General features: G+C 33.1%; 2 protein-coding genes across 2 annotated transcripts; one reads left to right on the top strand and one right to left on the bottom strand.

The window, feature by feature from the left end:
- Nucleotides 1–15: 15 nt before the first annotated feature.
- BDZ99DRAFT_355697 (ankyrin) lies at nucleotides 16–267 on the top strand (the record flags this gene model as incomplete). The annotated part of the gene is made up of 1 exon (XM_033714607.1): nucleotides 16–267. A coding segment is annotated over one exon (252 nt), but the record flags the coding sequence as incomplete, so codon positions are not given.
- Nucleotides 268–1,363: 1,096 nt separating this feature from the next.
- Nucleotides 1,364–1,873, bottom strand: BDZ99DRAFT_540556 (alpha/beta-hydrolase; the record flags this gene model as incomplete). Its single annotated transcript, XM_033726715.1, has 2 exons — nucleotides 1,778–1,873; nucleotides 1,364–1,723 (listed from the first exon to the last, which is right to left on the bottom strand). The coding sequence occupies exons 1-2, from the start codon at nucleotides 1,826–1,828 to the stop codon at nucleotides 1,364–1,366; spliced, it is 411 nt and encodes a 136-aa protein (XP_033572741.1). The 5' UTR covers nucleotides 1,829–1,873.
- Nucleotides 1,874–14,912: the final 13,039 nt, after the last annotated feature.

Below are 14,912 nucleotides of genomic sequence, written 5' to 3'. Positions count from 1 at the left end.
ACGCCGCTACAGTGGGCAGCAGAGAACGGGCATGAAGCTGTAGTTAAGCTGCTGCTTGAGACGGACAAGGTTGAGGTTGATGTAAAGGATAAGAACAAACAGACGCCCCTATGGAAGGCGGCAGCGAGTGGGTACGAAGATGTAGTCAAGCTGCTGCTTGGGACAGACAAGATTGAGGTTGATGTAAAGGATGAGAATGGACAGACGCCGCTATGGAAGGCGGCACAAAACGGGCACAAAGCTGTAGTTAAGCTGCTGCTTGAGACGGACAAGATTGAGGTTGATGTGAAGGATGAGGATGGACGGACGCCGCTATGGGAGGCGGCACAGAATGGGCACACAGCCATAGTTAGGCTGCTGCTTGAGACGGGCAAGGCCGACGTTAATATAATGGACAGCGGAGGAGACACGCTGCTACATTGGGCAGTAGGGCACAGGCAGGAAGCCGTAATCGAGTTGCTGCTTGAGACGGACAAGGTTGAGGTCGATGCGACGGGTATGTATGGATATACGGCGATACAATGGGCAGAAGTGAACGGGTACGAAGATATAATGAAGCTGCTGCTTGGGGAGGCGGGCAAGGTCGAGGTGGACGTGGAGTACTATTCACGAAGACCACGATTCGGAAGCTAACGTAGAACCGCCAGAGTTGCACCTTGAGGCCTCTCAGCAACTTACTTAACTTCATCTTACTTACTACTACTAACTACTGGAAGAGCAGCCGACCCGCTCCGATGATAGCCTTGTGGGCTTCAAATTCTGATTGGAAATACTCTTTGATATAGTGAATGGGCCTAACCGAATTTTGGAAGTGAGCCTCGTGTCATCAATTCTCAAATCCAAAGTTATTAGAGAATGTTAACTTGGGCCAGCATTCTTGTGAAACTGAAAGGCAAACGACTCATGCCTATTTCCAGAGAAACTCTAGGGATCATGTAGTTGAGAATGGTGTCATTATTGACTTGCTGATATGTTATAAATATAGGGGGCCATTAATCGCACCCCCCCCCCTCGGCCTATCCTACACGCTATGGTTGATCCTCCAAGTGAGATGGATGATAAACGGTCTGTGAGCGCTCCTTATTGGTGGGAAGGTGTCGGCCCGGGGCGCGCCAAACCGTATCTAGAGGGGGGGTGTGTGGAAACATATGGGGGGGTGCGCGCAACCACAGAGGGGGGGTGCGATTAATGGCCCCCTAAATATATACCGGAGAATAATAAATGGGAACAAAAGCTCGCTGGCAGAATCCTGCTACAATGGCGGAACCTGTCCTTTTGGCTTTGACCTCTCTCATTCCAAAGATGCGAAAACCGCTGCCGGCATGACCGTCGAGCTCATTTTTCCACAAAGTGACTCCTAAAGCTAGATGGTATCATAGGCGACGCCCTGTACGAACTTCGCTGCGTCGGCGACGTCGTTCCCGTATGTAATATGCGCCATGACGTTGGAGCCATTGAGACACACAGGGTCTCCTTCAGCACAGTACTCCTTGACTCGGTTGTCTGGCAGCGGAAATTTCGAAGATTTGATAGTGTCTCCGAAAACTACCACGCCTGTGACTTGATCGGCCGGGACGTGTTGATAGCTGAAGACCTTGTGCGGCATCATCGCACCTTGACTGTATCCGGATAGGAAGACCTTGGTCTTGGGGCATTGCTTGAGGGCCTGCCTCACGTGGGATGCCATAACGTCTGAGCCGACTGAGCCGGTGGTTCCCCAGTCCTAGTATACGGTTAGTCATGTTCCGAGTAGACGACTGAAGTTGAAAGAACTTACCGCAGCACTGGCAGCGTATTCTACGCCCTGGAATGTCGTCTTACCAGGCATCAATGAGTTTAGAGCCTTGAGTGGGTGAGAGTCGCGGGTACAAATAGAAACCCTAACTTCTTCTCTAGCCATTCTCCGTTTTTTGAGGGTGATTTCACCCTTTTCGGCCATTTGTTGCATTTCTTGGCATTCTGCCGCATTTTGCCGTATCTTGTTTATCCATCCGTTTTCCGTTTATAGGATAACTGCAAGTTTCGGGTTATTGTACTGTAGGGCACCATCTTAGTCTTTTGCAAGTAGTGCGTCATGCACTGGTTTGGTGCCTATTATGTAGTCTAATTATCTACTAAGCGTGTCCACGGCTCCTTTTTCTGATCCTTTCTTATAATAGATTTTAAAGTTAAAGGAGGCGAGGAGCTCTGCCTATTGTACCTATTATTAATTTAACTGTTTTATAGTGGTGAAGGCCGTGAGATTTTTATAGTCTAAGTAGATAGTACCCTGGTATTTGGGTCCTTCTAGGTATAATCTCTATTATTCGAAAGCTGCGACTATTGCTAACAGCTCTTTGTCGTAGATATTGTAGTTTAGTTCGGCCAGCGTTAGCTTTCTCGAATAGAATGCTCCTAGCTGTCGTTTGCCGTCTATCTGTCTTTAACCAAGGCAGGCGTCTATTGCGAAGTTAGAGGCATCTGCTTCAACCGTTGTTTCTTTCTTAGGGTCGAATATAGTAAGTATTAGGGCTATAGTAAACTTTTCCTTTAGCTTCTAGAATGCCTCTTCTACTTTATCTATTTAAATTCTCTATCCTTTTTAGTTATCTCTATAAAGGTGTTATAGTTTTAGAGTATTTCTAGATAAACTTCCTATAGAAGCTTATAAAGCTAAGAAAAGACTAGATATTTTTCCTATTTTAGGGCCTTAGTTATTCTAAGACCGCTACGGTTTTTTTAGGGTCTATTGCAATTCCGTCGCAAGATATAATAAAGCTAAGGAATCCTATAGTCTTTATATAGAACTTACTTTTATTTAGATATACTAGGAGCTTAAACTCTTGCAGCTTTCTTAGTACCTTTTATACGTATTCCTTATATTTTTCCAAAGTTCTATTAGTATATACTAGCATATTATCTAGATATACGATTATAAACACGTTAAGATATTATTTTAGCGTATAGTTAATAAATACTTAAAATATTGCAGGGGTATTAGTTAAGCTAAATAGTATTACTCTATACTTATAAAGTTTAAACCTAGTTTAGAAGGCTATCTTCTATTTTTCGCCTAGTACTATTATTAGGAAAAAATTTACCGGTATTTTTTTAGGTTTTAGTGCTATTTTAGCTATTCCAGCAATTTTTAAGCAATTTAAGTATTTAGCTACTATTAGCTATAAATACTTATAAATGCTGCTATTAGCTGCTAATATAATTATTTACAGCTATTAGTAACTAATAGTGCTAAATACTTAAAAGGCAGATTACTAAGCATGTATAAAATTTATAAAATAAATAATTTTTACTAAATTATATTTTTTTATTAAAATGTATTATTTTCTATTTTTAAACTACTTTACTAAAAAATATTAAAGTTTTTACCCCTATTTAATTTCTTGCTAAAGCTCTAGCTTAATAAAAATTTAATATATTACTAATATTATTTTAAAAAACCTACTAAATCTAAGATTTTTAATTAAAAAATATTTTCTTTTATATTATACTACTTAATTACCCCCTAATATAATATAATATTTATTTAAATATACTCTATACCTTATATATTCTTAAATTAACCACTAATTACTAAGGCTAATATTAAAGCTAATACCTTTCTTCTACTATTTAATATTATTAATAATAATATTTATATATATATATATTATTATTATTAAATTCTATTACGCTGGTGTAGCTCCTGTTAGGGTCTATACAGCTATTTTATCTAGGCTAGTTTATAAGGAGAAGCCGTTTGCTGCTATACAGCGTTTAGATAAAAACCCCGTCCTCTGCGGTATATAGCGCTAAGCGCTCTTCTTATTATTATATAGCTATTAGGAATATATAGTAGATCTATTAAGTTTACTATAGAATAAGCTATTATAATACGTTTTCCTAAATCTATCCGGGTTTTATAGTCGTTCTCCTAGGCGCAGGTTAAGTTAATTCCGGAGTAGTAAGCTGGTTTAGGATTAGCGTAAGGGCACGCGTGCTATTATTTCGCACGCGTGCCCTTTATTAAGGCGTTAGTCCTTAAATTAAATAATATATATAGGGGGTAGTGCTATATAGGCTGCAATATATATAGGGGCTGCGGTATATAGGTAGATATAGCTATTAGGTAGGTGCGTAATATAGGCGGCGTAGTATATATAGTATATATAGTATGCGCAGTATATATAGTATATATAGTATACGTAGTATATATAGTTATATAAAGTTATAGAAGGTAGAATACCTATATCTCCGCCTCTGCTATCTTTCTAGCTACTAAAAGGTATAGCAGGAGGTCTATTCTTTAGAGAAGCTATTAGGCTACAGCCTTTTTTCCTTTCTAGCTTCTATAGAGCTGTTTATACGTTCTTGTTTTAGCCTTTTAGAATAGCTCGCCCCTGCTTTTAACGTGTTTTCCGTAACTTATTATAATATATCTTAGGGATTAAAGGCTATACCTGCAAGGGCATGCCGGTATTAGGTGGCCGGGCACTTTTATATAGTAGAGGTAACCGTTAAGCCCTATATACTCCGTCTGTAGGTTTATAATAATTATACTTTCTACCTTTATAAGTTCTTTATATAGTGCCTCTTATTATTTGCTCTATTTAGTATTAAGTACTAGTATTAGGGGTTCTTAGCGTAGTTCTTTATAGTAGGCTTTTTATTTCTTCTTCTACTTCTCTTTATATTTATCCTAGATTATACTACGCCTTATACGCCTATAGGATTCTTCCGATTCGCCTTTATATTATGCGGCTAGCTGTAATACCTTTACCACGAGCTTACAGAGTTTATTGCGCCTGCTTAGGCCGTACTGTAGTATTCCTTTCGGCCTGTATTTAGTATAGACCGTTTCTCTTATACGGCTATATTAGGTTTTAATATGCTTACGGGCTAGCCCCTTATATATGCGGTCCGCGTAGGCTACTATAAGTTCCTCTAGCTTTAGCCGGAGTAGAGGGTATAATATTTTATACTTTATTACCCTAATATTTATTATCTTATATACCCCTAAAATAGTATAAAGGCACTAGTTCTATGCTATTTTAAGCTGCTTAATTTTTGTCTTACTAATCTGCTTTTTTATACCTAGTATAGTATACTAGAAGGTGTATCTATATATAATAGCAGGCCTAATAACCGCTAAGTATATTATACGTGCCTTCCGGAAGCTTACGCTCTAGGTTAACGCTATAAGCCTTATAAGGGCCTCTATTTAGGCTATAGCTTTATTTTTTATAGTGTTAATATATAGGCCCTATTTAAGTTTAGAATCTACCTAGACCTCTAGTATTTTTAGGTTTATTATAGGGCCTTTAGTAAAGCCCTATATATTAACTATAGCTTTTATATTAATAAACTTACAGGCTTTTATAAAGTATATTAGGTGGTATTTATCTAGCGTAAAGACTACTTTATACTTTCTTACCTACTTTATATACTAGTTATGCGCCTATTTAATAGCCCTGCAGTTTTCTTCTATACTTTTACTATATATAAGGATATTTATATTCTTAATAAACCTATAGGCTGTTATATTACCGCGCTATAGTATTAGTAGAAGTATACTAGTAAAGAAAAGAAAGAGTATTAGTAATAGAGAGGAGCTCTGCAGTATTCCTATAGTAACTATAATAGGTTCTACTATAAAGTTTTTAATAGCAAGCCTTATAGTACGGTCCTGTAGAAAGGACTTTATAAACCTAACTATTTACTTTAGTACTTATTAAATCTATAGGTTATATATTATATATTTATATAATATACGGTTAAACGCCCCTAATATATCTAGGCTAAGAAGTAATACTATAAGCTATAGATTTCCTTTCTATATAGTATAGATTTATTTAGTAAAAAGCTTAAGTACTGTCTATATTAAATATTTTAGTTGTGCCCCTATCTAACTAGGTGGAAGTATATCCTTTTCTTCCGCAATTTTCGATAGCCGTATAGCTATAATCCGTTTAAATAGCTTACCTATTATTTTTAGCAGGGCGATCGGCCTATAGGCTTTTGCTATTATATAGGACGCTTTCTAGGGCTTATATAGCACTACTATAATAGAATTTTTAAACGGCCGAGGATAGTATTCTTTATATAGGTACTTTATAAAGAACTAAGCCAGTATAGGCGCCAGCTATATTTCGCACTTCTTAAGAAACCTGTTAGTAATCCCTATAATACCCAGGGCTTTATCTAGAGCAGTTCCTATTAGCGCTAAAAAAAATATCCTTAATTATAATATCTAGCGTAGTGTTATATAGTTCCGGGTATTAGAACCCTTCTAGGTTAGATAAGTCTATATTAGCCGGAGGCGGAAAAAACTGCTCCGCTAGTATATATACTTTTGTTTTATTATCTATATATAAAGTAGGGTTCTTAGGTTTTAAAAAAAAGGGAAATTAAGGCGGAGGTTTTAATTCCTTACTAGCTATATAGCCTTAATTAGCCAGCTTTTATATACTCTTTAGGTCCTTTATTACTTTTTCTACTATATAGCGCTACACCTTAGTACTTTTTTTTTATATAGTTTTCTTTTTATAGTTATACTAGATATAGTATAATATCTAGTCCTTTATAAATCGCGATAAGCGCTATATTCTATACGCCCTTCTAGTTTTATATACTTTCTCTAAGTATTCTTTTAACTATACTAGCAATACCTATTTTAATAGCCTTATAATAGGTACTATAGTAGCAATTATAGCCTGTATATATTTATAGAAAAGGTATGTAAATTTATTAAAGTTCTCCTCTATATTTTAAAAGTTATTCTAGTTATCTAGCTTATTTAGCTAGGTTTAGAGGTGCTTCTGCGCCTTCTTCTAGTTGGTATTTTTCTACAGCTAATATTATAGCTATTCTACTGCGCTTAGTAGGGTAATATCGAACTTTATATATATAGGGCGGTAATCTAAATTATAGTTCTATTCTTTTTATACTATATAGGAAGTAGTTTATTCTATTAGCTATTCTATTATAAATATAAGGTTAATTATAGACTATAATATTCCTTTTACCTATATTTCTATACCTTTCTCTATAGCTAGGTTTATTCCTGCTTCTGTTATAATGCGGATAAGCTCCTCTACTTGCTCCTCCGTGTTTATTACTTATATTCCTCCCTATAATAGGTAATATAGGTTTATATTACCTATAAAAATATGCTCCGCGTTGTTATTATTTAGTAGTAAAAGTAGTGCGGCTATAATTCTATTTAGTTTTAGGTTGTAGATATTATAAATTTAGATGTCCTCTCTACTAGTATAGAAAAAGAGGGTAATAAGGTTTAGTAAATAGTGCTCTACTAACTACTAGTTAATATCGAGGTTCTTATTAATATATATATATATTTTTATATATAGGCTTCTTCTATATAAAAGGTAATAGGACTTTATATAGAGTATTATATACTCTTATTACTATATATTTTTCTATAGCTTTTATATTGCTAGCACTAGCGGTTAAGGCTAGGCTCTCTCCGCTTTTTCCAGGAACTCTCTCTAGGTCTTGCCGCTCTTATTAATATTATACTATATAATAGTAAGTGTGCTAGGTTATTCTAATATTAAACTATATCTATAGTATCTGCGGCGTTTGCTGCACCTATTTTAGCGCGTAGTTGCTGGCTTATATTATCTTCCTGTAAGGACGGCACTTAGATAACAGTTTTAAGTTATAAGAGTTTATCTATATTTCTGTATATTATTAATTAAGTTAACTAGGTTAAAGGCTGTAAGGATAGTAATATAAAGCGAAAAGTATGCAGTATCTAAGAAGGCGTTAAATAGAAAGATTGCTGCGTTAAATAAGTAGTCTGTATTATTCTATTAATCTTTAGCTAGCTTAGGTTCTTATTAGAATACTTAAATATCTTTAGTTGTCCTACTTTTTTTAGTGCTATTAGCGCTGGCCCTAGTTCTATACTGCCTTCGCATGCGTTATTATTAGCAGCTTTTTTTTTCCTGGACTAGGTTAAGGTTATATACACCCCTAGCGGGGCCTAAGGCGTATATAAGCTCGGCCCCTTATTAGTATTATATTAGTATAGTATTGCCTACCTCTTTAATATAGCCTGTAGCTAGGCCCCTTTTTTTACGCTGTATTCGGCACTATATACTAAGTGGTTTCTCTTACAGTTAGCGCACTTCTTAGTATCTATTACCGTGTATTATTTTATATTATATTCCCCTGCGCATACTATATATTAGATATCCTTTTTGCAGTGTTTTATAATATACCTATAGCCCTGGCATTTAAAGTACTATATAGCTATAAAGCCTGCTTTATATTTTAAGGCTGTTAGTAATTATCTACTTATTATAAATCCCTTTATAATAGCTTTGTCTACTATTGCTTCTATACGCACGCTGGCAATAATTAAGCTAGCGTATTGGCCTAGGTTCTCTTGCGCAGCCTTTATACCCTTTTTATTTTTCTATATTATCTTCTTAATAACTAGGCCTAGGTTAATTATTGCGTTAGCCCTAATAATATTATCTTTAAGTATTTAGCTTTCTAGGTTTAAGTTCTTAGGTACTCTATACACCTCTATTAGCACTGCGGGCAGTTATATATATACTGTCTTGCCTAGCACCTGCACCTATTCCCTTTTCTTAAGCAGTGCTTCCTTTATAGCCTTATCCGCAACGTATACCTTAATATCTCCACTCTATAGCTTCCTTATACCGCTAATCTTTATTATATCCGGTGGTCCGGCTGCTTAAAGCTTCTAGGTAATAGTTATATTCGTATTTGCTATAGTTATAGTTCGCTTATTATTATCCTTAATATAGATGGTAATTTTATAGATATTTATAGGTTGCCCTGTATACTACCTATTTCCTGCTGCCTTTATATATTGCGCAGCTATACTGCTTAGCATAGCTAATAGTGTTATGCCTGCTACTGCTGCTGTTGCTACTGCTGCAGTATACGTCTTCCCGTGCGTTAACAACGTATATACCTCCTTTTTCGTATCCTCTATTATTTTCATTAGCTTTTTCTATAGTGTCTGCCGTAGGTCGATCGCGGTATCTAAGAGGCCGAATAGAACACGTCCTGTAAAGTCGTAGAGGGTTTAGACGATCGTATTTATCTTAAGGAATTGGATTAGCTAATTCCGCAAGAGGTCTTATATACCGTATGCTTTATCAACGAGGTCTTAGACGTCCTGGTAGACGTTTTTAATAGGCTTCGGGTTTTAGTGTTGGTTTTAGCGTTATTATTATTGTTGTTATTATTGTTGTTAATGCTGTTACTAGGGCGGCTACGCGTTAGGGGTCGCAATTCGCGGTGTACCTACCGCGACGCCGCCGGCACTACTTATAGGGCTTTAAGGCTGCGTATAATTGTTTACAGGGCCTTAGATAGCCCCTAGGGGCCCTTCTTAGGTTGTATTTCTAAGATACTATAGGGTTAATTGCATTGTGTTTTTTTTTATATATATATATAAAGCATATTTAAACTATATAGTATTACTGCTATTTTACTGCTAAATACGCAGTTAGCTGCAGCTATAGTAGTACTATAAGCTAGGGTGTATATTGCGTAAATAGCTTATTTAGCTACTATTTACCGCTAATTACTAGTAAAAGGCCGGTAAATTTTTTCCTAATAAAACCTCTATAGAATTGTTTTATAAGTAGTCCGTTTTCCTAGTCTAGTTATACTAAGTATTCCTTAAACTTAGCTATATACTTAGCTATTATTCCAGTCTATTAAAGGTACTAAAGTTATCTAATAGCGGTCTAGATAGCGTCTAGGTTTCTTTAGACCTTTTAGATCTAATCCTTATATTTTATATAGTTACTAAAGATTTCTCTTATCTTTTAGTCCTATTTATTAGTAGAGTTATTAAAATAGTTTTCTATTATAGAGTGGAACTATACTAGTGTATTACCGTCTAAATATATTTTTACTACTAAAACCTAACCTGCTTAGTATAAATATATAGCCTTATTATAGTATAAGTAGAGTTATATAGCTAAAAGGAAGTAGTTAAGCTTTCCTTGCGTTCTATTATACTTTTTAGGTAAGGGGACCTTAGTTAATTAGGTGTAAGCCTATTAGTCGGCCTTTGCCTAGAGTTATAGCACTACTATATATTACTTTACTAGTTGTTTATCCTATTTAGCTAGTCTTTAAGCCGCGCTTAGTTAACTAGTTACTTCTAAAGTTATAGATATTACTAAATAAAATGTTATTTTTTAATATAGTGTTAATTTAGATAGGCATAAAACTATAACGTTTTATCTTATCTAATATATATTTAAGGTACGCAACCTTAGCTATAGTTATATATAAGGTATAAATTGTTGTAGGATTTAACTAATTACGAAGGCAAGATAATAGTTAAAAGGCGAAGGGGTAAAAAACGAAGTTACTCTCTAATAGTATAAGTACTAAAGAATTTTAAGATAAACACGAACTATCTAAGGAGGTAAAAACTATGTCTTAAATACAAAACTCGCTCCTAAAAAATTCGTTGGATTACTCTAGATTATCTAATCTATTATAATCTAAATTGTAGAATTATTCTTAATCTAATAATCTATTATATAACCCTTTAAATTTTTCTTAAATTGCAGGATCTATTTTAATCTATTATATAACCTTTATTTCGTAATATTCTATCTACTATACTTTCTTATTTTATAGGGTCTCTAATACTTATAATTTCTTATAGTATAGTTTCTAAAGGTTTAGTAGTATCTTCTTTTAGGTTGTATTTATAACACTATTTCCCCCCTTTTAGCTTATTGTTTTAACAATCGCGCTAAAGTAAGGTTCCCTTAAATAAATATCTAGCGATGCTCCGCTTATAGGTCTTACATTATTACTGTATTATCTTTCTTTTATTATACTAACTAAAGTTAAGCAACGCTCTATTCTTAGTTCTCGCATTATAGTATTAGGGATTTTTATGCCTTTTTATTCTTTTTATAGGAACTATAGCTTAAACTATAAGGTGTTTTTAGCGGCAGCGGGCTAATATAGAGAATGCGTATATTATAGTTACTTTTACTGCAATATTAGTAGTATAACTGCGGTTAACTATAGGTACTTAGAACCTAGTTCCTTTATAGTTACTAACTTTTCTAGTTACTTATATAGACGCGGTGCGGGCCAAACTTTATACTAAAAAGTAGGCTACTTATAAGGCTTAGCGGGTGGCAAATTTTAGCTTCTAAACTTTAAAGGAGCTTAAATAAGAAAATTATAAAGAGGCCGACTAGAGAGAACAAAAATATATTAAATAGGAAGCTGTTTTACTATTAAACTTTGCGTTTTCTTTTACCTTTACAGTTTTAGTTAATCTGCTTAATCTTTTTTAGTTAGCGGACTATTTATCGCTATTATTTTAGGTTATTCTAGGTTCTATTAATAAAACTTTAGGAGTAGCTTTTAGTAATTTGTTAAATTTTTAGCTAGTTCCTATAAATTTTTTATAGTATAGTATTCTTTCCATTTAATTAGGTACTTAGTTTACTAATCCTTAATTCTAGAGTTTAGGATTTTTTCCACTTTATACTTATTGTTATTTTTTTACTATAGTTTTCCTATTTAGCCTAGCGTTTTTAGGTGCAGGTTCTAATAAAAATATATAAAATACCGGGTGTATTTTTATTATTAGTAGTAGCTTTAGCTTATAGTTTACTATACTAATAATAGTATCGATTTTAAATAGTCTAATTTTAATGTAATTTAACTTGCTGCTTAGTCGTTTTATCTTAATGTTTTTTTTAAGTAGGTAAACTTTATCCCCCCTTTTTAAGGTAGGTGGCACGCTTTTATACTTATTATAGTACTTAGCTAACCTTAGTGCTAAAAATTGGATATTTATTACTAACTACTTTTATAATTCCTTAATGTTTTTAACTAATAGTATGGCTGTTTAAGCCCTTACCGTGTCTTTTTACGATTTTTAGTATACCTTTAGCTTAAATCTATAATTTGCAAAAAATGGCGATACTTTTATTATTTTTGTAGATATACTATTATAGGCGAACTATACTATTAGAAGTAGCCTTACTTAATTATTTTACCTATAGTTAATATAGTATTATAGGTACTATTTTAAAGTTTAATTTAGTTTTTCTATCTGTTCGTCCGTTTATAAGTAGAATACTATAAATAACTTAAACTTAGTGCCTAATTATGCTATTAAGGTTTACTAAAATTTTAACGTAAACAGCTTATTACAATTTAATATTTTTTTTTTTAGCAATTTGTAGTTACTAATAATTGTCCTTAAAAAAGTATAGGCTAAATTCTCTGCTATTAATGCTTTTTAGTATAGTATAAAGTATCTATGCTTAGTTAATTAGTCTGTAATTACTAATATAGAATTGTACTTTATTCCTATTATAGGTTCTATAGATTCTAGTAGTTTAATAATAAAATCCCATGCTATTAATTTCCATGCCCTTTTTAGTGTTAATGGGCTTTTTATTAATTTATATAGCGCGTGTTATACTAACTTATTTTTTGCGTATTTACATTTTATAATTACTTTTTTTACTATTTTCCTTATTTTAAAAAAGTAAAAGTTCCTAAATAAATATTTTTTGGTTTTTTTGGTTTTTTAATATTTATGCGCTAATACGCTGTAGAATTTTCTTATAAGCTTTATTTTTAGCTTTATAGATATATATACTAATTTTTTAAAATGGTATATTCTCCTATAGACCGTTATAGTAGCCTAGTTCCTTAAATTCTAGTTTAGGGCCGTTGTATTGCAATGCGCCTTTTTATACTATAAGTCGTTTTTTTACGCTTCTCTAATTTGGTCGTCCTATTCTATATTTAGGGTTACCCTATATATAGTTACTACCTATATATAGTTAAATTTAAGGTATTTTAGGGTGCTTTTTTAAAGTATAGTAAAGGTCTTTTTAAAGCTTCCCTTTATATAATTTAGTTTTCTGCTTAGAGCGTCTGCTTAGGCGTCCTTTATACCTTTTTTATAGGTTATTTTAAAGTTATAGGACCCTAATTATTTCAACTATTTTATTTATTAGCGATTTAACTCCTTTATAGTAGTAAAATATGCTAAATTCTTATAATTTATATATACTTATATTATGTGTTTTGCTTTTTTAAGGTAAACTCTCCACTACTTAAAAGCCTCTACTATAGCTAGTAGTTCCTTATTATAGACGTTGTAGTTTAATTCTACTAGGCTTAGCTTCCTTAAGTAAAATACTATTAAATATAGCTTTTTTTTACTATTAGGTTAGTTAATAATAGTACCTACTGCCTTATCTAATGCGTTTATTTCTATAGTAATAGGCCTTTTTAGGTTAAATATCGCCAAAACTAATTTTAAAGAGAATTTTTTCTTAAGGTTATTAAAGGCTTTTTGGATTATTAGTATCTAGATATATTTTATAGCTTTTTTAGTAAGTTTAGTAAAAGGTTTAGCTATTTTTAAGTATCCCTTAATAAACTATTAGTAGTAGTTCGCTAAGCTTAGGAAGAACTAAAGCTTTTTTATATTTTTTAGCTCTGGCTATTTAAGTATTAACTCTACTTTACCTATTTTTATTTTAATTTTCCCTAGACTAATTATATATTCTGGAAATTCGGTTTATTATACTATAAATTCGCATTTTTTTAGTTTTACCGCAAGTTAGTTGTTCGCAAGTTTCTATAGTACTTTTTTAATATACTCCTTATACTCTTTTAGCGTTTTTAAGTATATTAGAATATTATTTAAATAAGCTACTATAAATTAGTTTAAGTACTCCCTTAGTACTATATTTACTAGTACTTAAAATATCGCTAGCGTATTAGTAAGCCTAAATAGCATTACTATATACTTATAGTATCTATATCTTATTTAAAATACTATCTTCTATTTTTCGCCCTTTTTAATTTTTATAAAGTGGTAACTATTTTATAGGTCTAGCTTTATAAAGTATTTCGCTTTATATAAGCGGTTCTTTAATTTTAAAATTAAAGGTAATAGGTATTTATTTTTTACTATAATACTATTTAGATAGCGGTAATTTATATATAGTTATAACTTTCTATTCTTTTTAGTATAAATATAACTAGGTAACCTATAGGTAATTTACTTAGCTAAATATATCCCTTTTTTAGGCTTTTCTATAGGTATTTATCTAATACTTTAAGTTTCTTTTATAATAGTAGATAACGTATTCTATAAGCAAGCCGTCTACCTAAGCGAGCCGTCTACTTTATTATAAAAACGCGACGCGTTAACTTCTAACCACTATGCGTCGACAATACAACGTGTAATTAATACAAAATAAAGGTCGAATATATATAGCTATCGCAGCAATTAATTAGCAGCAATTTAAAAGCGAACGGCGCGCTATTATAATATATAACGTACCCAGAAGCACACTTCGAGATCGACGCGTTGGAACGACCCCACGACGCGATTCTAAGCCTAATTCAAAGAAGCTTTCCAAGCTGGAGGAATTAGTTGTTGTTCAATATATACTCGACCTGGATTCGCGAGGATTTCCGCCCAACCTGCATGCTGTACGAGAGATGGCCAACAAATTGCTCGCCGAGCGCGCCGCCGGCCACGTTGGCAAGAACTGGCTAGAGAACTTTATTAAGCGAACACCTAAGCTTAAAATATAATTTAATTGAAAGTACAATTGTTAGAGAGCTTTATGCGAGGATTTAAAGGCAATTGGTAATTAGTTTAAGCTTATACGCAATATAAAAGCAAAGTATAGTATTCTAGATAAAAATATATATAACTTTAATAAAGCTGGCTTCTAAATAGGCGTTATTTTAACTAGCGTAGTTGTAATAGGCTCTAAGCGGTGTAATTATCCAAAATTAATACAGCTAGGTAATTGCGAATAGATAATAATAATCTAAGGAGTTAATGCCTATAGATAGGCTATCCCGCTATTTATTATCTTTTCGGGTAAGTACTACCTCTC

The sequence above is a fragment of the Mytilinidion resinicola genome (genome assembly GCF_010093595.1).
Source record: "Mytilinidion resinicola strain CBS 304.34 unplaced genomic scaffold BDZ99scaffold_18, whole genome shotgun sequence".
Taxonomy (NCBI): Eukaryota; Fungi; Ascomycota; class Dothideomycetes; order Mytilinidiales; family Mytilinidiaceae; genus Mytilinidion; species Mytilinidion resinicola.
Note: the sequence above shows the minus strand (reverse complement) of the source record. Positions and strands in the feature narration are given on the sequence as shown.